The 26,811-nt window shown below is 38.5% G+C and overlaps 1 protein-coding gene across 1 annotated transcript; it reads left to right on the top strand.

Moving 5' to 3' along the window:
* Nucleotides 1-670: 670 nt before the first annotated feature.
* On the top strand, nucleotides 671-26,179 carry LOC127022211 (BTB/POZ domain-containing protein KCTD5-like). Its single transcript, XM_050905678.1, has 7 exons — nucleotides 671-913; nucleotides 11,049-11,157; nucleotides 12,284-12,375; nucleotides 13,520-13,615; nucleotides 16,779-16,895; nucleotides 23,261-23,386; nucleotides 26,135-26,179. The coding sequence occupies exons 1-7, from the start codon at nucleotides 671-673 to the stop codon at nucleotides 26,177-26,179; spliced, it is 828 nt and encodes a 275-aa protein (XP_050761635.1).
* The last annotated feature ends 632 nt before the right edge of the window (nucleotides 26,180-26,811 follow it).

Raw genomic sequence — 26,811 nt, 5'->3', positions numbered from 1 at the left:
CTCTTGTTGGCCTCTAGTTCAGTCTGTGTTATTTAAATTCTAATATATGAATTATTTGGATTGAATTCATGTTCGGGGCCATGGTGTTGTATGTATTGATGTACAGCCTTGAATGTGAATAATTATTGTAAACTATATTTTACACCTTTTTTCTGGCTTTATTATATAAATTTTCTATTGGTCGATGATTTAATCATATCTCATAATTTAATGACTGTTTATCCTCCTCTCGACAGATCTCTGTGCTGTAGATGTGTAGCTAGTGACTGGATGACGGATTTCACTTACGCTTGGTAGTCTGTAATAAAGGCATGTAGGGTCCTGGCCCGGCCTCCGCCTCCTCCTTCCGCCGCGGGGGGGCGGGCGCGGGGCGCGCGGGGACTCCGCCCCGCCGGCGGCGCTCTCGGCGGCGCGACCGCCGCTCCCGGGGCCGCGGCCTTGGCGCGGCGGGCGGGCGGGCGGGCTGCCCGGGGCCGGCCGCGGTGCGCCGGGCGGGCGCGGCTGCCCGTCCTCGGGCGGTCGTGAGCGGCCGCGGCGGACGAGGCCGCTGTGGCGCAGGCGCCGGGCGAGCGGGGGGCAGGGAGCGGTTCCGAGCGGGACGCTTCCGGTGGGCGGTGCGCCCGGGGACCCGTAGCTGGGGCGGACCCTTCCGGCGGCGGCGACGGCGAGGATGGCGGCGGAGAACCACTGCGATTTCCCGGTTCCCCCGGCCGGCGGCCTCGGCCCGGGAGGCCCGGGCGGGCCCTGCCGCCGGTGCAGCTCAGCGCCGCCGCCCGGCGCGGTGCCCGGCAAGTGGGTCCGGCTGAACGTGGGGGGCACCTGCTTCCTGACCACTCGGCAGACGCTCTGCAGGGACCCCAAGTCCTTCCTCTTCCGCCTTTGCCAGGCCGACCCCGACCTGGACTCGGACAAGGTGAGCGCGGGCCCCGCCGCGCGGCTCCGCTCCGCTCCCCCGGCGGGCCGAGCCCGGCCGCCGCGCCGCGCCGCGCCGCGCCGCTCCGCCGGGCCCCCTCCCCGCGCCGAGCCCCGCCCGCCGCGCGGCGCCGCGGTCCCGCGTGGGAGCCGGCGCCGCCGGGGGCTCGGTGCGCTGCGCGGCCTTCCTGCGGGGCGGGCTGCCGGCGCTCCCGCTGGCGGTAAGGCGGGGCGGAAAGGGAGTGCGCAGCTCGGCGCTGCTGTGAGAGGCTGCGGGAGCGGCGGCGGCAGGCTGCGCCGGCGCTGGGGGAGCTCCTGAAGGGCCGCGTTGGTTAACGAGTCCGTGCGCTTCGAGGGAGCTTGGCTTTGGGGGCGGGCGGGTTCCGTGCAGAGCGGTGGGGTGCGTGAGTAACACAACTGCTTGGAGATACAACAGAGAGAGCACAGCGTCGTTCGGGTGTCTGTTTAAATTTTTGTGTTGTCTGACCGAGCTTAGTTTTAGCGTTTTAATGAAGTATCTGCCTGCACTGATGCCGTGTTATTTCTGCACTGTCATCACCCTCTTGTTCAGTTTGAAAAACCAGATCAAACTACTTTTGATAAGAATGTCTCTTGCCTAGCCATAGTATTCTGTGTTTCAGGAATTCTTTGAGTAAAATATTACTTATTCTGCATGGAGTGCAAATGGTGAGTGATACTGAATATGCAGGTATTCATTCTGACTCATTTTTAGTAGAGAAAGAAAAGTTACTGATTAAGATTTTATTTATGGACTAGTATGTAGTAATGGATATAAAGTGTTCGTATAGAGTGCTGGCTCTGAAAGAGATTTTGGAGCACAATGGACAAAAATGGACTTCCAGTACAGTACACTTACAGAAAAGAAGGGAACAGCTTATAACCCTTGAATATATAACCGACAGGTTGAAAATAAAGAGTTGATTTTTAATTTTTTTTTTTTTTCAGTGAGACCAGTAGTAAATTTCTTCATTTTCTCATGCATAACTTCCAGAAAGGATGTTTAAATACGTAAGAAGATAGGGAACAGAACCTGACTAGTGTTCCACAGTTAGAGAAAAAATACCTTAAAGTGTGGTGGTGTGGGGATTGTTTTTTGTTGTCTTTGGTTTGGTTTGAGTCTCTTTGGAGATGATTAGCTTAAACTGACCTATAAAAATAAATTTAAAAAGGTAGGTGGCTTGCTGATAGGTCAGAAACTGTCTTTACTTGGGAGGGAGTAGGAAAGTTTTCTTCTAAGGTTTCTTAAATAAAAGATAAGGCACACTTAATAATTAAGGCACCTGTTTCAGGTGTTCCACTGCAAAAAGGTGCTTATTTGCTATCTCTCGATGTCATCAGGGAGAGAGAGAAGGCACATTTTTAGAAGAGATGCTTTAGTTCTAATTAAGACATTTGGCTGCCTTTTTTCACCAATTGATGGAATCAATCATCTTTCACAAGCACAATCAGTGAGGCGTTGCTATCTTGCAAAAATTTCATGAGGCTACTAATGTAAACATTTTCTTTTTTACTGTGCTTACGTTTTTGGGTTGTAGCATAAATTTATGCTAAGGTTATTTAGCTATTTGGTAGGATATGGAGAGACCTGATGAATTTTTTTCATGTTTCTAGACACGTAGTTATAGTTGTTAATAGCATACATGACAACTTAAAGCAAGCTGCAGTCACAGCTATAGAAAGATATCCTTTGCTTACAAGGAACATGCAGCACGTTATTTGAGCTGCTTAGGTGTTACTAAGTGTCATCCTTTTTTGCCAGCGTAGAAGTCTAGTGGAAGCCTCTTTAGCAAGATGCAAACAAATTGCCTTGTCCTGTCATTGTGAGTAGCCTTTTTTATAAAATTGTAGCTGGTATAGTTATCTTTAATAGATTATTGTGCAAATCAGTAACGTGAGGCAAGCGGTAGGTATAGAGAGAACTACGAGTTGTTGTGGAAAATCTGGATTTAGAGAAAATCCTGTTATTCAGAGATGCATTCTCTACAGGCTTATAAATGTGAATGTCTTCAATTTGATGTACAAAAAGCAAAGCCTTTCCTGGTTAAATATGCACTATGGTCGTCTTTTCAGTACAACGTTTGTCAGTTTCCTGTCCTGTTGTCTTGACCATCTGTAGTCGCTGATTTTCACTTCAGCCATTCAGAGCCTGCTTGCTGCAGCCACCTGTCATCTTGGATTTTGCAGAATTGGCCTACCTCTTAGATTACCCATCATAGTGTATTAATTACAGTACCTAAGATTACTGAAACACATAGAGCCTTTCTTCCAAGGATTTGATTGAGAATCTTTAGATTCTTCATCTCCTGTAAACAGCAAAACATAATCCAAGCAGTTCCCCTTTTTCCTCTGAATAACAGCTACCATAGATGTCCTTTCAAGAGAAGAAGAATCCTTCCCTGACTTCTCACCAGTTTGTGAACCTACCGTCTTGATACAACAGCACATCAATAGATTGTCTGTATGGTTTAATTTTAAAATATCAGATGCCTTTAACTGATGAGCACAGGTATTTTTAGGGAATAATTGATGATGTTTGTGTTATCATCCTGGACCCTGGTTCTTCTCCTTTGCCACATATGTAAATCAAAATCTGATAGTAATAGATTTGGTTTTTCCCCTCATGGTTTTACTTCTTGGAGTCCTATTATGAGCTGTAACCTGATGCTAAGTTGACATATTTTTCTTAATCATATACTAAAGATTATTTACAGTGACTACTATGCAGCACAATTTGGTACTCGTAAAACAGTCATTCTTACAAGGTGCAGCTAATAGGTAAAGATACTGCTCTCTTAAAGCTTGGAGCATTAGAGCTGGTCATTGACCTGTGATTCCCTGGGTTTGATTCCATTGTGTTTTCTTCCTAAAAATCACATGGGTTTTAAACACCTAGTTTTAAACTTTGAAGTGAGAGAGAATGTGTATTTGAGCTCATATGTAGGCTGATGCCTGTTACACCCGTCCCAGGCATACTTGTCCCTACCTCCAGATGAGGATGTGGGGGAGGTGGGGTGGGGAGAATCCTGAGGGATGAGCCGGCAGATGAGATTGTCAAAACTGATAGCTACAGCCCTCTGAAAGAACTATGAAAAATCTAGCCTTAACAAGGTATATCATGTTTCTTGTACGGGGAATTTGTCTGGGATGCACTACAGTAACTCACTTCGGGAAATTTTAGCTGCATTTTCAACAGATTAGTACTGAATTGTGCTCATAATAAAAAACACGTTTTATAGTTCATAGGCACGTTTCGTATTCCTCTGATCATGCTCCATCTGATAAGTGTGTAACTCAGCAAAAATGAAGGAGGAGGTATATTTTTTTTTTATCACTTCAGTGAGTTAAACCAGCTTGTGGAAAGCTCTACTGTTGTCCCAACTGACAAAAGGGAGAGGGGCAGACTGCACATCTAGAAGCAAGACCAAGCAGAAGAGCCAGTAATTAAATCAGCTCGTACACCAGTAAATATGGTCTTTGTAGGAAAAAGTTTAGTTCACATTCTTTCTTGCTTTGCAAGATTGCCAAATCAGAATCTTTAGAAAATGAAGCCGTAAGAAATGCCTGTCTCAGATGAGAACAGACCTACAAGCAAAACCAAAACCTAATAATAGAGCTGTTTCTGCCTAAACTCAACAAGTGAGGCGTATCAAAATTAACCGTGTTGATCCATTAAGAAGTTCTGAAAGAGGTTAACTGGATGAGTTTATTAGAAATGAGAATAAGAAACTGAAATAGTTCATAGGTTGTACTTTACAAATATCAGTTGCATACATAGCAGTTTTCCTCTACTGCAATTTCTACACCAACATGTTTTTTTGTTATTTAACTACGTAAATCATAAGATTTCCTTAATGCTTGCAATTAAAAAGAATTGAAAGGCTTCAAGAAAGGTAGCATGTTTGCCTCCAAATCATCTTCAGGTGCTAGTGTTGAACAAGGCTGTGCAGCCTATCTCTTGGTATCACATATGTTTCCAGTTGCAACAGAAGAAAGATTAACCTTGGCAAACCCTGTGGCAAAACTAGTATTGAATGGAATGAGATAGTGACGTTGATTCTCTGAATTTAGTATGTTTCACAATGTGAAATGCATCTTTGTATTTAAGACTCTTCTTTGTAATTAAGACTATTTGAGAATCATTTCAGCAAATGAATGAGTGGTAGTGGTCATACCTGCTGTTCACAATAAGATTTGTTTTCCAGAGTATTTAAACCTTGCTTTAGAGATGAATATGTAAAACTAGACGAGCAGAGTCTTGCTCACTTTCCCATCCTTGTTTAACTTATTTCATGCTTGTATTGTAAGTTTTACTGCCAGATACTTCCTGATTTCAGCACCTTCCTATTTTATCTATATACCAGTTTTTCTTTTATAAACCGTTCTGTCATTCTTTAAACTTTCCCCTAAGCGAGAAGATTGTCAGCCTTAATAAGGTTTTTGGCAACAGTATTCATGCTTAATTTTTAATGCCTTTCTAAAGTTAAGCGTAAGTGTACTGAGGTAGAATCTGTTAAGGAAGGAAGGAAGGAAGCAAGCCCTGAATGTTTTAGAAAAATCAAAATCTTCCTGGCAGCACATCCTTAACTGTCAGCACTAGAAAGTATCTTAATTGTAGTCATTATTCTAAGATATAACTGAGATAAACTTTATTTGTCCATGCGATTTCTGACTAGTTAGGTGGGTTGTGTTATTAATGTAGTTCTGATTAGTACTGGCAGTCTGCTTATGCTCAAAGTTTTTTAGGTCACATAATTTTAGAAAAATGTGTCTGGGCATCTAGCTCAAGATTTAAAAACATAGGGGGTAGGGGAGACAATTATTTCTAAATCCAGGTTTACTGCCAAATATTATTGTATTTCTGTGCCTATTGCTGCCTTTAGCAGAACTTCTGCTTGCTCAGTATATGCAAAGGATGTCAGTTTTTTACATATAGAGCGCACAGCTTTGAGCCAAGAGCTTGGTGGTGTGGATTCTGAGTGTGTCCATTCTGGAGAAGTATTTGAGGAGAAGTCTTCGGACTAGTTTTGACCTCAGTGAAGATAATTAACTGGAAATAAATTTCTGACTTTTCAACTAGTGTATTAATGTAATTCTTGGGGAAAATGTTAAATGGGATTAGGGAGAAGTATGTATTTGGTCCTACTTTTGACTCCTACTGGAATCCTGTACCTGATTCTGGTATCCACAATTCAAGGTCACTTCAAAAATTGGAGAACTTGGAGGGTAATCACAAGATGAAATACGATTTGGAAGGTTAGAAAGAGCAAAGCTGTTTTTTTGGCAAGGAGTTTAAGGAGTGACTTCTCAGTCCAGAAGTACGTACATGGAGACTAGAAATCTAATAGTGAAGCCTGTTCAGTCTAGCAAAGGTATTGTGAGATCCAGCCAGTGAGGTGTGAAACTATAGATGTCCAGGCTAGAAAGTACGTATTTTTAACAGCAACAGTAATTAGTTATTGGAATGGCTTGCACAAAATAGTTAGGTTTCACCACTACTTTCTAAAGATTAAATTTCACTGTAAATAAATTGAATCCTAGGTATGTTTTAAATGAAGATCAGGCTAAGTATTTGTTATGATTCCTTTGAGCCTCAGTCTCTATAAAGATTGAAGTGGAAATGTTTGAGACTGGAATACATGATCATTTAAATGTTTTGGGCAATATTTTTCAAATTCTTTGAAAATACACATGCATTTTGAGTCTCCTGTCTCCATGAATGCTGGATTGTAGATATGCTTTAGGGTTAATTCTTAAGAAAGAAGGAGTATGATTGGGCACTACACTGACTTTTCGTTGGTACACTGAACCAGGTGATTGAAAATTTAAGAGCAAGTTATTAAGCTTCCTCTAAAATTCCATGGTATTTGTAACTTGGACTAAACATCGTTGTGGGAGAGCAGTAATAAAAAAATGCAGCCTTCGCTGTACCTCAGCAATGTTGTCTTTTAAATGGTGTCCTCGTAAAAAGGAGTGGATATGGAAAAGGGCTAGGACTTACGGACAAGGAAGGAAAAACTCTTGGTAGAAAGAAGAAAGTAATGCAAAAATAGAATTGGGTGAAGATACAAACACCCATGTGGTTAATTAGCACTTTTGTGTTGGATGTGCAAAGACGACTGGAACAGTTGCTTTGAGTATCCTTACAAAGAGTGGCAAAATTTGTATGGAACACCTATGGGGTCAAAATGTGGGGTGATGTGACTATGCTGAATAGAGAGGAAACTTAAGTTTCAGCTGCTGTTCTGATAAACATTGACACCTGTTTGTATAAAATATATCTACAAGAGAGAAAACTGAGACCATGTTACAATATAAATTTGTCTGGCATTTGTGGTATTCACCTGAAACTTGGGAAATGGCTTCAAAATACCCATGCTAGTTGTGTCAGTGAAGATTCAAACTTGCTCAAAGCTTGTAGAAACCTAATTAACTAGTTGGCAGAGGAAGTAGCATAGCTGGGACAACGCAGTCTATTAATATTCAAGCTAGCAAGCTTAAAGCTAGTGCAGTTATGTCTGCGCAAACTGTAGTTACACCTTTAAACTGTCTAGATCACATTTGAAGTGCAATTTATTATTCTTACAATAAAAAAAAGTGTCCAAAATGCTAATTATACGTGAGCATACAATGTGTTTTCATGTACGTGTGGATGAAGCTGATCCTGACAATATTCTGAAAGTGTGGAAAGACTTATGACCCATATTTTGAGAGTTCTAGGTGGAGCAGATGACTACATTACTATGTCAGCTTTTGTTGGATTTATGTTTACATAAATATCCTTAAAGATCTAGTGTAATCGGCTTTTCTTAGTGATTTCAACATGAAGTACTTAGTGTACATTGAAGGATAATCAGGCAGCTCGCTCTAAAGGAGGAGTGGGAAGGCATTTTCTATAGGAAGATGCCTAGGAAGTAAATTTTGTGCCTCTTCTGCCTGTGCATTCTTTGCATATTGTACCAATATTCTTTACTGAATGGTTTACATTTTGGGTCCTGTCTCCCTGGCACTAGTCTGTAGCATACCTGTGTTATAAGGTCAAAGTCCAAGACACATATCTTTCTCTTTGGAATAATGTTAATTAATGCGTGTTCTCCATATCTGTAATCTGGGTAAGCAAGTGGCCAGTCACTCTGAGTTGTTCAGTCTGTTCATAATTTTGCATGGAATTTACATACTAAAGTGAATCTTATCGACAGAATTTGGATTGCTCACTGTTAGAATTTAGCCAGAGGTCTTAAACTATTGATATTTGCTAATGTAAGAAAGAAAAAAAGTTACTATTACACCATAAATTATAAGACTTTTGGGTTCCTTTTTCTTCTTTTTTATTATTTTTTGAAGACACACTGTTGCCTGAAAGGCTTCATAGAGTAAACTATGACACTAGTGAGATGGCACTTTATTCATATGTGGTATATTATACATATGTTTGGTATGGTATTTCTGTTTATCAATGTGAAGATTAAGCATTTTTATAGATTCTAGATGGTAATTTGGTGAGGAAGAAAACTTGATAGTGGTTAGGAAAGAAATGAGTATAACAGGGAAAAAAGTGAGATGAGGAACGATAGAATGGGGAAAAAAAAAGTTTGTGGATGATGAGGAAAATGGTTAAAAATAGGTAGAAGACAAAAGCAATTCTATCTTATGTTTCACAGAGTGGATACTGTCAGTATGTGTAAAGCATGTTTGGTACAAGTGCTAATAATAAGCTCTGATGTGCATGCTAGGCTAATGAATTCAGGTAATGCAGGTTGCTGGTGACCTCTCATTAGGTGGAAGCTGAAAGAGAAGGCCTGACATGGCTTGTTCCCTTTGTGTTTTTGTTGGAAGCTTGTTTAGTATATGGAAATCTACTCAGGTAAGAGTAATTTCAGATACTGTAGTCCATAAAAAAAAAAAAGAAAATTCATTTTTTTTGAGGCCTTTTGTGTAAGAAGTGAAGTAACCATTGTTATTTGAGATTTCATTTAGAGCTTTTAGTTATTTTGCTTCTGTGACCCACCTGTCTATTGCTGTAATGGTGTAGAGCTGGTGGCCAGTATTGCTTCAGAGGGTGATGTGAGAAAACACTGTAGTGTAAAAGAATACAATAATCTTATTGAAGAAGCTTGCTTCTAGAGACTTACTTCCCTTAACTGGGATGACTTCCAGTTTTGTAAGCCCATATGTTTCTTAATTCAGTTCAACTGATGACCAAAGACTGTGCTTTTTTCTTTAAAACAGTGTTTCTTTTTATCAGTTTTAGATCTTCCTTTCCAACTTCACTGGTTTCTGTTCCTGTATTAAAAAATACTTTTCAGCTTGTAATTCGTACAGTTGTCAGCTAATTTAATTTCTTTGGGTCATATCTGTAGATTGTTCATTCTTGAAGTGTTTTGGTAATGTAAATATATTTAAATGTGAAACATTAAAAATATACCATTTTATGCACTTCATCTATCTACTGGTTTTGGTGCATAGCCTCGCTTCTGTGAGACCATGAGTTCAGGTCAGAAGAAATTGTGATTAGACTTCATCAAGCACTGTCTGCTCTGAGTGTAGGTTAACTGACAGCACATTTTAATATATTAGCATTTTCTTGAACAGTTAATTTTATATAAAATATAACACCCCTTCACTTCTAAAATGACGGTGTGTCTAAGTGTGTAAAGCATTTAGCTTGTAATTATAGAAATATGTTTATGTTTTTTGTAGGTCAGGCTGTGGGCTTTCTACATTCTACCAACCCTGGTTGGACAAGCGCAGTTTTTCAGAAACTAAATCCAAGTACCTGAAAATACATCCACCAACTTTTTTCCAATGAAACATTTTAGGAACTTTAGATACTGTTAAAGAGAGAGAGTTTTCAGGTGTCACAGTTCAGTAATCAAACCTTTACATGTCAGCATTGATGTCCAAATGCAAAGGATTGGGTCAGTAGAATTTTTTTCGTGTGGAACAACAAGTATCAGTATCCCATGTAGTTTTGGGGGAGAATGATTCAGATTTAGCTAGGATTGTTGGTAGTGATGCTTTTTTAGTATCTCCTGTAAACTACTAGAATATTAAAGATAAGAATAAATTAAAAAAGTATTTGGGGTGCTGCCACATCTCTCCAGTATATATCTGTAGGATATCTATTGTACCAAAACTTTAGGTACTAAAGGATTAATACTGTCAGTGATCCACTTGATAGTAGAAAGGAGCAGTGGATCTATTAGACATCTGTCTTATCAGTCTTCCTTAGATCTCTGGCCAGCACGAAGTATGTCAGTACTGCATTGATCACAGGTGTTCACACATAGACTCTAAATTATGTAGAAAATATCAGTTTTGCTCCTTTATCTCTTTGTCACGAATATCAGCTATGCAGGTGAATTTCTTGAACTGTGTTTTGCATTCCACAAAATGCTGTACTTTGTTCAGTAAACTGAGCATCAGTTAGTTTGATCTGTCCCTTCTTTGTCTGCATGAGGTAGGTAGGAACTGCATCTTCAGTAACTTTTTTTTTAGAAGATGCACATACAACCCTTGCTTGGTACACAGCTGTTCTCAGTACCCTGTGAGTATTTGTACATCTGACCTAAGACAAAACTGAAAGTTTTTAGAACAAAGTGTTGAGGTTAAAGAGAAGGTAGGTTTGTTTGCCTTTAATTAAAAAAAAAAAAAAAGCTGGTATTTGAACCTCACTGGAATGTAGCCTTTGTTCTGATTCTTCAGGTTTCCAAACAAAATGATAGTTTCCTGTTTTTAAGTGTTATTTTTAACCTTAATTTTCAGTGTTCTCACTGCTTAGATCTTTCATGCTAACAATGTTGATAATCTTTTGATAAGGGGTTGGGGGGAATTGATCAGGTAAGAGAAGTTGTGTAGTACATGATTGAGTTGAGTGATCAGTCTGATACAATTACAACTACATTGTTGAATTCCTTTTAATGTCTTTAATAAATTTAAGGGATGTGGCTTTGTCTGAATACTTGCTTGCTATTCAGATGCCAAGTTGAATATTAGCTTGCAATTCCTGCTTGGATGTTCAAATCATTGTGGTTTTTTGGCTTTTTTGTTTGTTTGGGGTTTTTTTGTGGTGTTTTGGTGTTTTTGTTTTTGTTTTGTTTTGTTTTTTTCTAATCTAGGATGAAACAGGTGCCTATTTAATAGACAGAGACCCGACCTACTTTGGGCCAGTGCTGAACTATCTCAGACATGGGAAACTGGTTATTAACAAGGACCTAGCTGAGGAAGGTAAGACGTTACTAAATCTCTTGCTTTCTTGTCACTTGCTTATTATTTTCACTGCTTTTGGGTCACCAAAAGTAACTTACATGTGGATGGTAAATCTTAATCAGTGTAGCATTTCGATCTATTTCAAGCAAAGCTGATAGGTATCGTGCAGTTACAGTATACGCTGTTATTTGAGTGTTTTGAGTATGATTCCTGATTTCACAACCCCTGTCCCCAGTTAGAACATAAATACTCAAACATGAGGGGAGATGCCTTTTATCGTATAATCTTGTATCTTTCCTGTATGACTGTGAAATATTTGGGTTTAGTCCTCTTCAAGCAAAAGAATACTGACTGTAAAACAAGCTTTAGAAGATGTAAAGTGAAGTAAGACTGAAGTTCTGGGATGTTCAGATGTGTGGAATATGCTCTTGAAGAGTAAATTCTGCCCCCAGCTTTGCCCTTCCTGTCCCCAATTTCTATCAATTGTACCCTAATGGAGGATGAGTGTTTTAAACCATACAGTACTAAAACTGTATTGATAAGGTATTGCAGAAATCGATCAAAGAGAAATACAGTCTAACAATATTAGCAGGAAATAATGTGAAATATGATTTCCATGTGCATTGTTAAACACGTAGTATGTGTGGCGAACAGGTAAGGCTTGAACATGTGAGTGGGAGCAGTCTGTAGTATGTATCTTTAAGCTTTTGTTTCAGGGTCTAAGATCTCAAATGACAGGAAGAAAAATTTTCTGCACACTAGCAGCTGCAGAGCTTTTCAGTAGGACTATTTGAATCTCTCTTTCGTATTCCAGCCTGAGGTGGGGCCTGAGCTATGGTGGTCCATCAGTCTGCTATGGAATGGCATTTGTGCTCCTTTTTTTTGTTTCCTGCCTCTCATTCTGTATGTGAAACGGCATCAGTTTTCTTCAGGTTTTTTTTTTAGGATGGTTTTTCAGAATGAGCTAAACTTTGAACTACACGTGCCTGAAGGAAGCCAGAATCGTTAGGTTGGTCAATGAACTTTTCCTAGAGCGAAATAAATGATTTTCTATAGCTGTAGAGAAGATAATCTTAGGAACTGATTGGTGGTTTTGGCCTGGAATCTTTGGTTACACTCTTTCCAAAAAATGTTCTCATACTAGGTGTACTGGAAGAGGCTGAATTCTACAATATCACATCACTAATAAAACTGGTAAAGGACAAAATAAGAGAAAGAGACAGCAAAATCTCACAGGTGAGGCTGTTTTCTAGTGTGTTTTTGATTATTTGTTCTAGGGCAAGTAGTGGGTGGGTTCCATTTCTTTTCCTTGATTGCTCATTTCCCCAGTAAGATACTGAATGGCTGTCTCCATCACTGGCTGAGCTGGAACCATTAGTATGCAAAGATTAATATTCTTAATCGCCAGTACCTGCCAGTCTGCTTACAAAGGGCACAGGCATATGGTTCCAGTTCTTGTTCAAACACTGAAAACATTCTAAAGAATTGTTCAAAAATGTCTGGTAATAGTAGAATTTGTCATAATATCATTTCTGGAAATAGTTATTTTAGAAAACAGCTTTTGTAGAATATATTTTTCTCATATACATTTAAATACTCTGAATATGATGAGATTGCCTAACTACGGTATAACTGCTGTTTATACAGTGTGTTTATACAGCATACATACAGATGTTTAGCTCCTGTCATACGCCTTTGTAGCAAAGTTAGTTTGTTTATTTGTAGTGCTCTGTAGTTGAGAAGACTGCCTCTTCTCATAGCAGCTCATGAGTATTTCTTCATGAAAGTGAATATGATAGAGAAACTGTTAAGTAAAGAAAGTATTCAAGTTTGTTCTTAAAACTCTGCTACTCTGGCCTTCCCTGGGAACTGAGTCTTCATGGAGATATGACAAACTCATGTTGCCAAATTTCTCTTGAAGCCAGGTTGTGGGATAGCAGAGTTGCTCTGATAGTGTTTTCTAAAGGGTTTCAGCTGAAGTGGTCCTAGTTATTCGTTGCTCTGGATAGGAAACTTTGACAGGGAAATAAAGACATTTTTTAATATGGTCAGACATTCCTTGAAGTTAGGTAGGCCTCTGCAGAACCTCAACCTTGATTTTGAATGATGTGGTTTGCTACCGCATGGAACGATACGTAAGTCTTAAGATTATTTTGTTATAACTGTTAAGTAACACTTTTAGTCCCTGAAACATTCATGAAGCATTGAGTCTTCTGCAAGGTGATTCTGAACAGATGAGATTTCTTTAAAAAAAAAAAAAAAAGGCAAGGTGTTCAAGGTGGTGTTGCTTACCATTTCTAAAGAATAAGGGCAGCTTTAGACAAGTCACAAACACAGTGAATTCCATGCTGTATTGAGCATCTTATATTTCTTCTTGAAGGTGCCAGTCAAACATGTGTACAGGGTGCTGCAGTGCCAGGAAGAGGAACTCACTCAAATGGTTTCCACAATGTCCGATGGCTGGAAATTTGAACAGGTAAAAAAAACATACGGGATATAATTACAAAGTCTTCTAAAAATCCAGTTATGTGGAAGAGGAGTATAAAGTTAATTCTGTGCATCTTTTGAAGTTCAGTCATTTTCAGAAATTGGATAGATAAAGATACACAGTTAAGTTAAAATTTGATATTTGTATTCTTATTTGTCAGAGAACAAAAAAACTGTAGCTTTCCAGGAGGTAAATTGTGCTGACTTTCTATAAAAACATCTACATCATGTTTGAAATGTAATTCTTCAGTGTTTACATATGAGCAATTGAAGGGTGAATAAACCAAAATTAACTAATACAAGTTTATACGAATGGTAGGTCAGATACAAAGAGCTCTGGGTAAAAGAGATGAGCTTGGGAGATAAATGTTTGTCAGGCCCAAACAATGGTTCTTCAGATAAAGGACTGATACACATAGGAGGATGAACTTAACCAGCGTGGATGTGAAGCTAGATAGGTGTGAGCTACATGAATCTTTTCGTTCTTTGCACTGCATAAAAATAGCTCTGTGTGTGTACATTCAAGAGTACATTGTAAAATTGCAAGAAGATCTTTCTGTTATCTTTGCTAATCTCTGTAAATAAGAAACTAACTACATGGCCACTTCATCCTTCACGTTCCTAACCTACCAGAATATTTAAACTGCATTGGAGCAATGCATCTGTTAACTCTGGAGTGAGACACAAGTGCTCAGCTGCCAGCATCTTTTTCAGTGTCTGGTGCCAACTATAGGAGAGATTGGAATAAGCACAAGCCTCTTATCCTGTGCAGTCTCACTGTAATAACACGACAAAGCAACATTTTTAAAAAGTACGGCACACAAGGGTAAAAGAGAACGTTTTGTTTATATTTGATGAAATATGTAAGGTGCTGGTTTCATGGAGACAGCCATGATCAAATGAACTAAACCAGCACAGAGAAAGCTTCTTACGCTTCAGTTCTCTGGCTCAAGTATTGCCAGGTCTGTTTGGCACGCCAGAAGCTGAATGTTGTTTAAGTCCCTGAAAAAAGCTCTCACTTAATGCACATGACTGTTTTTTGACCAGTGCATTGACAAAGTTTCTTTGATGTTCTTCTTTGTCATGAGAAACTAGCTTTCATTACAAAGACAGAGTCTTTACTTTTTAACAGATTAAATGATACTATGGCTTTTACCTGTCCTAAAGCCTTGTGTTCTTTGGGGATATTGTATTTGGGATTAATACTGCTTTGACAGTGTAACTGCTGAAAGAACTATTATAATCTCTTCTAGAATTTAGAATCTCTTTTAGAACTGGAAAATTCCAGTGGTTTTCTTGAACATTACGTCCTTGTTTCATCCGGCTTTCTCCCGACTTCTTCCCTCCCCCATGTTGCTCTCTTTTGGACACATAGTTTGAAGTAGATAAACACAACAGCTGTATGGTCTCATAATACTCAGCTTCTCATTACCTCAGACTAGGCCATTCTCTCCTTTGGTTGTATTGCAGACCTGCTTTTAGCAGACATCATTCACTTGAAACATGATTAGAATATTCTGCATAATCTAAACAGTTTTATTGTTCAGATTTGAGAACACTGTAGCATTTCTGTAATTTTTTGTCTTTTCTAAACCTGTGTTGCTCAGCAGCATGCTTCCTTCAGAAGCAGTCTTTGGGGTGGCACCTACCACGCTTTGTACATACTGTTATTGGTGGGGTAGAAATAATCAGCTTTTTCAGAGGAGAAATATTCCTATGGGTTGAGAATCCTTGTGCTCTGTGCCCCATATAACATGTTTAAGTGGTTGTTTTTGATCAAAAATATTTCTTTCCCCTTGACATTTCAAAATTTTCTTGTAAAATACAATTGAATGTGGTGATTAAATAGGATTGGAAGGTATTAAACTTCTGGTACACTTACACAGATGTATTGATGCACTTTTCCAAAGAATACGAGTGAAAGCGCTGCTACAATAGTGCAATTAGGTATCAGTCCCAGTCCAAAAACTGCTACCCATAGTTGTGCTGCCCCATTTTTGTGATTTCAGTGGATTATTTTGTAGATGATTTTTAGCTTCAATTGTTACCTGTTCAGGCAATCAGAAAAAACAGTATTTTGGCACTACTGCATAATGAGAAACTTTTTGGGCTATACAAAATTGCTACATACAAAGGCTTTAGACAGCAGTGGTGTGTCAGTCATGTAAATTTTAATGATTAATGTAACCTGAGTCTGTCACCGTAATGCTGTCTTAAATATGTTCACTGTATGAGGAGGACGGCATTTAGCTGCTGCCTTCAAAATTATTCACATAACAATAGCAGGATAAAAATAAATTTACTGTTCATGAGCCTTCTCATCAGTAGTAATCTCAGGTTTACTCAGAATAAGCAGTTGTTGTCTAGTTCTTCACACTTAATTTAAAGCTCTAATCTTTCTCAAGTGCACTGACAGGCTATGCTTTAATTTAAATGGGCTAGGAATTGCCATGTATTATTAAGTTAAAACATTTTTTGTAATAACAAGTTGAGAAATTTAGCTGAGGTGGTTCTGATCTTCTGAATTATTAGACATTTGGCACGTGTGAACAGAATTCTTGGCACTGATTTTTATGGGAACAAGACAGACATTTTTTTCCACTCCAGTTATTTTCTTGGATCTTCTGTAAATTACCCCTTCTAAAACCAATTTAGAGCACTCAACTTTTTTTCCTCTAGTTGACTTTGTATGTTTCCTTAGCTGTATTTTGTTTATCAATATCTGGAACAAGATGAAGCTCTTTCATACCCAGGCTTGATATATTGCTTTACATAACACCTTCCAGTCTTATATCCATGTTACCTTCTGCACTTGACAAGTATGACAGGAAAATAACAGTCACTTTCATAATGCACCAAACTTTGTTTATGTTTTTCAGAGTAGTTGGCTACACTACCGTGATATGGGGAGTTTTCTGACTTACTATCAGTAACTTAACTTCCCTTCAAATTACAAAGGGCTTTGCAACTGCCTCCATAAATTTTAAGTATGTTGAAATGAAAGTTGTAGCTTGATAGCAACCTGTTCTAGTGGCAAGTAAATGTTACCTGAACGTTTGGGCTCATCTGTTATTTGTACGATTTGGATAACGGTATGTGCTTCAGCTTTACAAAGGTTTCTTTTTGTGTTTTGCTTTGATTGGTTATTTCAGCTTGTCAGTATAGGTTCCCAGTACAGCTGTGGCCGGGCCCAGCAGTCAGAGTATCTGCTGATAGTGTCACGGGAAGTGAAAGGGGAAGAGAGATGCTTCCAGAAATGCTGCAGTGAGGTGTGTCACACCATTCTTTTTGCCCTCACACTGATATGCTTGGCCTCCTTGCGTTTCTGCTGCTTTCAAATCATTCCACTTTATTCCTGGATGTACAGCACATAGTAATTTGTGTGTATTTGTGACTGGCTTGTATTTATATTCACAGTATTTCATTATACATTATGAATGTTCATATTGTAAAAATAATAAAACAAACAAACAAACCCCCCCTAGTTATTTAGTTAAAGGTTTTTCTTAAGAAGGGTTCTTATATTCTCAATAGGTAACTTCTTTTCCTTAAATCTTCCTCCAAAGTTAACAGCCTTTGATCCATACTTGTTAAGTAAAAGTGGTACAATTTAAACGTTAGAAGCCCTGTAAGTAAAGCTTTGAGTTCACTGGGTTTAGAACGGGACATCTCTGTGTTCATTATTGTTCCAGTTTGAGTGTATTTCATTCACCTAACAGCCAGTTAAGTTCTGCGTTCGAACCCTTTATTTCTGGTAACTCAGAACTTAACTGTTTTTTTTAGGTGGATGAAATATATTCAAACTGGAACAAGGAATAACAGAATTTTTCAGAAATAAAATATGGAGGAGTGAGAAGAGAACAAAACCAGCAGTTTTAAATCTTGTCTCAAGTGAAAAGAACATCCTGGGGTTTTTTGTCTGTCTTTTTTCATTGTTTTGGTTTTTTTCCTTCTTGGGAAATTTTCTTGAAACCCAAATGAAGAATCATAGCTTCACTCATTGGCTTTTTAGGCTGTCTCATCCTTCCTGCTCCCCTCGCGCTCAGGTCACTGCTTTTTTAATTGCTATGTTACTTCCCAGTGTTGAAGAGTTTGGGAAGGATTTTTTGCTAACCAGTAACATCGGAGACAGTTTCCAGTTCTTTACATAGCTGTGCTCCATTTTGAAGTGTCTTATGTGAACTGATTTGGGAACCTGGTGTTGTGTAGTATTTTTCATCAATGAAATACTTGGAGTACTTGTTCTTTTCCTTGCTATATATATGGTTATTCAGTCTGAAAGAGCAGTATAATATCATGAAGATAACATGACAGTGAAGTGGCTTGATATGAGCAGAACCTTGCATATGAGTTTACATGGACACTTAGCCATGCAATTCTAGATTTTAAACCTGGACTGTTGCCTAGCTATATTCCAGAATCTACTTTCAATGTACCAAGCACTATCTGTTTCTTGCAGTTGTATAGGTAACGTAGAATTAATGCACCGGGTTTGCAGACTTTCTGGAACTGAGTAGGAAATGTGGCCTGTTGTTAAGGATGTGTAGGGTACAGGCAGGATGATGTTATTCGTGTGTTCATGTCCTAGATAGCTCAAAGTAAAATTCAACTTAATAAAATGGGAGGTGCGGGAAGGCAGTGAAGAAATGAAGGCAGGTATAAAATTAAAAAAAAAAAAAAAAAAATCTGGAGGGGAATGAATTTTCCTTCCTCCTAGATTTGAAGTCTGACAATTGCATTCAGAGACCTGAAATAAATATGCTTGCGGTCCTGGTGTCAGTCATCAGTGCTGAGTTTAATGGCTGATGTGTATGTATCTTTATAGCCTCTTGCAAATCCTTTGAGAAGGCAGTAGAATGAATGCATTATAACTCTAAAAGGTGTAGAGGCCATTCTTACATTCATACAACTTGATTCTGTAAAAAAATTGAGGGGATGACTTTCTTTTATTCTATCAACTGTTAGTATAATTAAAAAAAAAAAAAAGCTCTCTAGTGCACAAGGAGTTCACCACATCTGAAATAGAAGCAGTAATATTCAAAGTATAAGAATATTTAAAATAGAATTTGAGAATAATTGTTATGAAATTTACTCAGTTTTGAGAATCAGACCATCACAGAAAGAGAAGGAAATTGGTAGTCATAAAGTAGAAGAGTTAATGTGAGTAACTCCAGTGGGAAGCAGAGAAAGACAGGGATACTGTTTGTGCAAGTTGGAGTGGTTATCTGTGATGGTAATACTGTTGCTAATTTGTCCTGTAAATGTACTGTATAGATTCTGAATCAATGTTGTTAAACCAGTATAGCAAATCTGTATAGGCAAGTTATTGAAATGTGGCTGCTCTTGAGATCTGTCTCAATTCAGCTAGGCATGAGATTTGTTCACTTCAAAAATGAGGTTCCTAAAAGTGATGCACTAACCATTTTGTCTATTCATAGGGATATTTTTAGGTGTACAGTCATTGATTTAAGACAGGAAGAGATTCATGTATTTTGCTGCCATTGAGTAACTTGATGCAGGAATCATTTGACCTATTCTCTCAGCTATACCGCTTTTATCATCTGTTTTTCTTAAATAGTCTTTTTTGAAAGACACAGTTATCCTCTCACAGAGCTGCAGACTTACGAGAAGTTCTTCAGAAAGTTACTTCATTATTGTCCCTGAAATCATTCTTAAATCTTTCCTCTTTGAAAACAAGCCTGACCATAGCTAGGCATCAGGCAGTCTCTGTCCACTTTTACTTACATCAAACTGTTTTGGTTTTTTTGTAACTTTGCCCTTTCTGATTGTCATCTTTTATCTTACTTAAAAGTTCAGGCTTTATGAGACAGGAACTTCCCTGTTGTTATTTCTTTGTCTTTTCGGGGAAATCCTGACCTGTATTGGCACATTAAGCCATATAATGCAAATAACTATACTTCTGTTGATTAAATAATAATAATAATAATGTTTTCCATTGCTGCCTTTTTTAGTTACAGCTGACAGCCTGCTAGTGTCAGCACCCTTATTCCATGCAAACAGTGAATGGATTGTGATCTAATGAATTTTCTGTGATAAGTAACATTGGCATTTTCCTATGCTCGGTTATGACACTGTTGGGGCTCATAGGGACGATCAAGCAGGATCACACTGCTTTAGTAAGGAGTGTAATGAAACAAGTCATGGAAGGAAAAAACCAATGAGGAAAAATACATACATGCATGGGTACATATGTATATATAATCATACAAATCTATGAAATTCAGAGTTTCAAAATGTTCTTTTTTTCATTCCTTAAGTTCTTGGTCATTAAAACTCTCTCTACTGTTTAAGCCCCGTGAGCCAAAAAGAGTTTGTCCTTTCAGAAAGTCTGAGAAACAGTAGGCTGGATGATCTGAAATCCTTTTCCTATGCATTGTAACGCATGTTTTGCAGACCTCAGATTACTCTGATTTGTTGTGGGTTCTTTTTTTTTCGGGGGGGTGGGGGGGTGGGGGGGTGGGTGTGCGGGGGAGGGGGCATGGGGCACGGGAAGCAGGGATGGGGACAGACAGACATGGGGTGGGGGAGTTTAACAATTCCTTCCAGTTGGTCAGCATCCTTCTTAAAGTGTTGCCACCAACACTGGGAACAATGGGGTGACTTTTGGAACACAAGTGCTAAAATACTGCTTTATTTCTGATCATACTTTCTGACACAACAGTTCACTTCTAATCTGCAATCATTTTCCATTGTTTCTTTTTCTGCCATCATGCTTATTGCTGCTGATGCATCTCAAAAAGCTACGGTGAAGTTTCTAGCATGCTATCGATACAGTGCAAATAATACATTCTTAGTTGCACACATATGAAACTGCTTACAAGAGTATCATGTGTTGAAGTTTTGAAGAACTTGTGTTTAATGTTGCAAAAGTGACTTTATCTTGAAATGCACCAGCTGATTAATAATGGCAAAAAGTCATCCAGATGTTTTGCAGTCAGCTAAATCAATAGTCCTATCCAGCTAGCTAGTAAGTAGTCCTTCTGCCACGTCTCCTAAAAAGACTTATGTGCAAAAGGTCAACTTATTTGGATTATGAAGCATTAGTGGGGGATGTAAGCAGCTGTCAACTGAGGACCTATCAGCCTTGTTGAACAAGGATTGATGATTTGGCTGATGTTTGGATCTTGTATCATATCTGCTTTCAGAGAGGTCATTTATTTATTATGAGTGTCAATGAGTAATTTTCCTTCTGGTAGTTGTTACCATAGCTTATCTGATATCAAGTTCTTCCCATTTTGCAAGAAGAAAAGTCGGCTGTATACTGTATCAAATCGTACGCTTGAATTTTATTCTTCAAATTTCTCTTCAGAGAAGTGGATCATGCGTGGCTTTATTTAAAAATGTATCCAACTTTTTGAATGTTTTCTAGCCTTTAAGTGGGTTAAAAATACTGTTTAAAATAGTCCTACATTTTACCTCAATAATTGAAGCAGTTACTGTATTGGTATTATATGGTTTGTAATTGCTATATAATATATAGGATAAACTTTACACCACTTCAACAGGCTTAGAGCCAACTTAGCTGCTTTTTTTTCTGAAAATTTGTGCATGATATTTTTTGCTGATAGGGAAGAGAATCAACAAATCATCTCTATATATGAAGTAAGTCTGGGTTGATTTTCCAGCTTTTCAGTGGACTTTCTTAGTCTGTTTTGTGCAACTAAGCAACTAGTTACTTTATGGGGTTTGTGATTCTATATTACACAAATATGTTATGGTGCAGACTGTAGACTATCCATTGTGAAAGATTAGCTGACTTAATGTCTCAAGATAAATGGCGCCTTTGTATTCCAATGAGGATGTATTGGTGCTTCTAAAAAACCTGGGGTTTTGTAACTTCATTACATGGTTTTGGTGGAAAAAAATGTCTTTATCACATTCATTTTTGATCAGCCTGTGTTCATTACTGACTATGTGTGTATTTTGCAGAACTAGAGTGATGTTAGGAGTGGAGGACGGAGGGAGAGGTTTCTGGTGATCACACTCAGACAGTGTAGTTAAAGTAGGTAGTTTGAGAGTGCTGAATTTTGATTGCCAGTACTGTTCATTGGAGGCTGAGCCTTGTATGCTGTAATACCGTCAGAGTCCAAAAACTTTGACATCGCCTAGGCCTGGCATCAAGTTGGTTCATTGTGCAGACAGACTGCCTGCTGCTCTTTGTAGACATTGGCTCTGTCTGTCTGTGGAGGTGCTTGCTTGGCTGTCTTACCACAGTGCTGGAACATCTGAGCATCTCTCTCCTTTCTCTCCTTAAAAGTACAATGAGACTTTATTTTCTCCTGACAGTGCTATATGGAAGCTGCTTTTAACCTTGGTCTACCTTCCAGTTTTGTTGGGGGAATAATCTTAGCCCTCAAGTACAGATTCTGGACCAAGATTTCGTCTTGGCTGCATCTTCCCTGCTTTAACAAGGCTTTTACTCTCTTTGGTGCTCTGCTAGACTAATGGCAGTACACTGTTTTTAGACAGATAACTACAGTGTTTCAAGTGCTGTTGCCCTAAAAAACACGTGAAGCCTTTTCTATGGGGCCATTACCAGGGCACTTTAATGATATAATAGAGATTGGGGAATAGGACAGACTTATCACATGTATGTGGTGATTTGGTAGGTAGATTTAATATAGTTTTGGTAATGACATTTAGATACAGTGTATCTGTGCAACAGGTTGATTTTTAGGACTTGGATCTGTGTCGGTAGTAATAGCACCATACATTATCTTGTCATGCTTTTGAAGTAAACCTTTAAAATAAATGAACCAGCTACATCTGAATTGATTCTGGCTTGGAAAGGCAGGCTATGTAAAGCTTCTAGCATTAGGTAAGTGTACTGTGTGTAAGGTAAGACAAGTTACATGAAATTTCTGCCATTTGATAAACATGCTGCATATGAGGTAGTCCTGATGTTGAGTATATCCTTCTTTCTCAGTAAATTGTCATTTATCATTCAATATCGAGACTTGTAGAAGCTTGTAAATACATCACATTTCATTATACATGGCTTCCGCTTCTAGCGCTTCCTTAATTAACTTCCTTGTAGCAGTACATATGAATTTCAGATGTTAATCTTGGTGTCCCACCATGCTGTGTCTTGCTGTTTTCCAATCAAATGCAAATTTTGTCTTTGTCCACTCCAAATATGTTTTAATAGAAGTACCGTTATCCCGTAAGTAAAGTGGTGGGTATCCCTTAAGGCTGAAGTGCTTCCTGCACGCAGCCATTTACATGTTAAGTCACGCCACGTTAAGATACCACATACAAACTTTTTAAAATTTGACTTTGGAGCATGGGAAGGTTTCCAATAAATAACAGAAACAGGGAACAGGCTACTTCTCCACTGGCCTGCTTCTGTAGCCTTTTCTTTCACAGTATAATCATAACTGTAAATCATTAATTCTGTAAATGTTTAAAAAGCAAAGCTATGTTTATCTTATCATCAGAGTGTCAGTGTATTTGTCAACATCAAAATGTATTTGCATTGAAGTGGAGAATCATGCTTCAGGCACAACCAACAGTCTGAAGAGTGAGGAGTGTTTGTACTAATGATGAGAATTGATGGAATTTGTTTTATGTGGAAATGCAATTGACTTTTTTTGTTTTTTCCCCCATCTTTCAGCTGGTCAGTATTGGTTCTTCCTATAACTATGGCAATGAAGATCAGGCTGAATTTCTGTGTGTTGTCTCAAAGGAATTGCATAACACTCCCTATGGCACAACCAGTGAACCCAGTGAAAAAGCAAAGGTAAGTTACTAGGCGTTGGACTAAAGAAATGGTGTCAAATTGGGTGGGCTTCACTAAGGCGTGCTAGGCCTACCTCTGTTCTGGACCTTTATTTAATTGCTTTTTTTCCCCCTCACTCATGACTAATAATGGTTCCCTGTCCATTGTATGAGAGCCTGTAAATGGTACAGTCAGCGTGCATTTGTTATATCAAATGGGTTCTTTAGATGCAGTACTCTGTACTGTTCCTGATACCTGTCCTGTTTTTTGAGTATTGGCAGATACTTGCTGTTTACAGTTGAGAATCTAGGTTTTGTTTCTTACACATTTGAATGCTTCCTTGTTCTGCCACTGGTTCAGTCGAAAACTGTTTTTCTTGCTTGAGTTCAACTGAAGAAATCTTACTGTCAAGAATGGAGATTGTAATATGCTGTCTCTGAAAAACAGTCATGTGCCATATGTTATAAAATGAAGGTATTTGTTAGCTTAATATTTTCAGATTTCTATCTAGTTCTTTTACTTTCTGTATCCAGCTTTACAAAAAGATTGTAATGGGCACAATATCTTAGCATTTTACTCAGTTGTCTTTCAGAGTATGTGCAAGGGAAAATGTAAAAACACAACTGAATAGTAATAAGGCAGACCAGTTATGTATGTAAGTGTATTCTTCTCTTCCATGCATATTGAACAGTTTTTATCATTGTATTGTTGCTTTGTATGAGGAGATGGCCACAGACAAACTGGATACTTCCGTAGTTGGCTTAAAAGCTTTTAATTTGGTATATGTAGACGGGAAACAACTGGTAAAAAATCAAAGGTTGCTTTTTCAAGAATCACCTTCAAAGAAATTAATTTTGAAATAATGCTAAGAATTGATCTGGGTCTTGGCACTGAGGCCTCAAATAGATAAAACTTCACTACTTTGTGTACCTTGTAACTTGGTTGTGCAGCTACACATATGGAGACGTTTTTGTAAATTGCACTATAAAAATACTCCAAGCTTTATGTTGGATCTTAGTGAAATGATTATGTTCTTTTGTCACTGTTGAGATAAAACTTCCAAAGAGTTGTAAGGGATTAATGTAGTCAAGGGTAAACAGTGAATCTGGGTAAGCCATGGCTCACTCTTTCCAAAACCCTGGTCAAGGTCTGCTTTTGCTGGGATGCTTCAGGAAAACTTTGAAAGTTGACAAGTTAAAGAGGTGTGTGGTAATAATTTAGGGCTGAGATACGTACCTGAAATAAAATGTGGAATTCTAGAACCTAATAAACATCTCCATAAGGAATGGTAGTACATCTTCAGGGAGCTTCAGAAGTTGCCAGAGTTACATTGCATTCTTAATATACAAGAAAATACAGATCAAATGAAACTATTAAACCCTAAATACAAAAGCTAGTTCAGAGTGCAGTACCATCTGTAAATTCAGTAGCTCTGAGAGAAGCTAAATCTTAGACCTCTCCGTTGAAGTGCTCCTTGGTCATTGTTTCAGAGAAGAGAGCAGAGCATAATTTGACCAGGGTGATGAATAAGAATTACTGTTAATTTTGGTTGGAGACATAAACTTTCACTCCGTTTGTTCTGGAAGAGTTGAGCTGTTGCTAGCAATTAATGGCAATACTTGAAGAATCATTTTTTATATATTGTTTTTCTAATAGATCAATTATTTTTTTAATAGGTATATGTTGTGCCTGGAAAAAAAAAGAAAAAACAAAAAATTTATTTTTGGTTGAGAGGTTTCTGACAGCTGTGTTCAGGAATCTTGACTGGACCCTGGGAGCTGTTGTCTCAATAGTTACCTCGTAGCCAGCATTAATCCTCTAGTCTGCAATCTGTTCATTAGTGTCTGAGTTGGTCTTCATGAAGTTCATATTATTGAAATTCCCATACCCAGTGATATCCACAGAATAATGTGTTCGTGTATTGGGACTGACTTTTAGAAGCCATGAAAAAGTCTTCCTATTACTTTTACAGCAGGCTGGGTTAGAGAAAACAAAAAACTGATAGTATGTAATTTTTATTGACAAGCACTTCAATTTTAATAGTACTGGACTTTCAGAATAGGAAAAAGCGTTTTCTGATAGCCCGTCTAATCAAGCTTCACCTTCATTCCTTCTTAGAGACTTTTTCCCTTGTGTTTTCTTTTTTTGGAAAACAGTTTGCATAGTAAGTTAGTAGTTGACTTCTGTGTAGCCTTCTAATACACCTGAGCAAAGGAAATTAACGGCATTTGGGACATTGACTTACATGGGTCCGGTGGCTTTTACTGGTAGCCGTGGCACTGCTGAAAGATAACTTATATTCCCATGAGCATTCTTCTCTTTCATACCACTTTATTGATCTGTCACTCTTGGGACAAATGACCAAAGCTGTTCATAATGTCTACATCCAAAGTTAGATTACCAAATGCTATCCTTTCCCATCCATGGCGAGGAGTACATGGAGTTAATGTACTAGCTTTACAGTTTTATTTAAATTTTCTCTATACTTGTGGTCCCTATTGTTATGTTGCGTGGCACTATTGACTTCTATCTGCTGACTTTAGGACATTTGAAAAAGGAAATTTTCGTGAAATCTGTAATGTTCCTCCTTGAAATTGTCTGCTGTCATACTTTCTTACAAAGAGTGGGGGTCCCAGACAGAAGTAGATAATGTCATTCCCAGACGCTTCAAGTGTAAGTGGACTGTACTCTGTTGCAGCTCTGACTCACTTGCAATCTCTTCTTTTCCCTTCCTTTTTCTATACTTGCTGCATGCTGCATGCCACTCAGAGTGAGGATGAAGAAACGGATTACGATATGAATGACTCAGATTAAGTGTAACTGTCATGGTGAGCACTAGCTGCCCTAGGATTTTACCCAGATGCTTTTCTGCCCCATCCAATTCCTAACCCCACTAGTGCTGTCCTTCGGCTAGTCCTGGTGGTGTGTGTGTTTGTGATTATAGTTGTGGCATGGTTAGCAAAGATAGAATTCCCATTCTGGATATTGCTTCTTTGACAGAATAATTAGTGTTCCTGATATAAGCTGTATTGTGACTGGTTCCTTTAAAGCTTTGCTGGGAAGAAAAGTTCTTCATGTAGATTCCAGGGTCAGAATTGCTTTTCATTTTTATTTTCCATGCACTAGCTTTTCTGTCGAATGTTTTTTTTATGTGTAGAGGCATCTGATACAAACTTACAGTATACATTTTCAGTAAATGTCTGATTTGGCAATAAATTAGTAAACTTGACTGAAGTGCAACATAGTCAAAAGATGGTCTTATCTGATAATTATGAAACTAATAATTTTTGAATCAAGACCTGGCAATTATAAGTAAATACCGTGATGTCGGTGCTACAGTTACATTTGTCACAGGAAACAGCTCTCTTCGGGGAGGGATCAGGTCCTTTCCACTGTAGTTTGACATCTTATTGAAGATCAAGGTACTTTAAAAGTCACAAGTGAAA

The sequence above is a fragment of the Gymnogyps californianus genome, chromosome 15 (assembly GCF_018139145.2).
Source record: "Gymnogyps californianus isolate 813 chromosome 15, ASM1813914v2, whole genome shotgun sequence".
In the NCBI taxonomy this organism is placed as follows: domain Eukaryota; kingdom Metazoa; phylum Chordata; class Aves; order Accipitriformes; family Cathartidae; genus Gymnogyps; species Gymnogyps californianus.
The sequence above is the reverse complement of the archived record's forward strand: the minus strand, read 5'-3'. Positions and strand labels throughout refer to the sequence as shown.

Coding starts and splice junctions, on each gene's coding strand:
- LOC127022211 (XM_050905678.1), top strand. CDS start 671: ATGGCGGCGGAGAACCACTGCGATTTCCCGGTTCCCCCGGCCGGCGGC. Junction 11,158..12,283: donor CAAGGACCTAGCTGAGGAAG/GTAAGACGTTAC, acceptor TTCTCATACTAG/GTGTACTGGAAGAGGCTGAA. Junction 13,616..16,778: donor ATGGCTGGAAATTTGAACAG/GTAAAAAAAACA, acceptor TGGTTATTTCAG/CTTGTCAGTATAGGTTCCCA.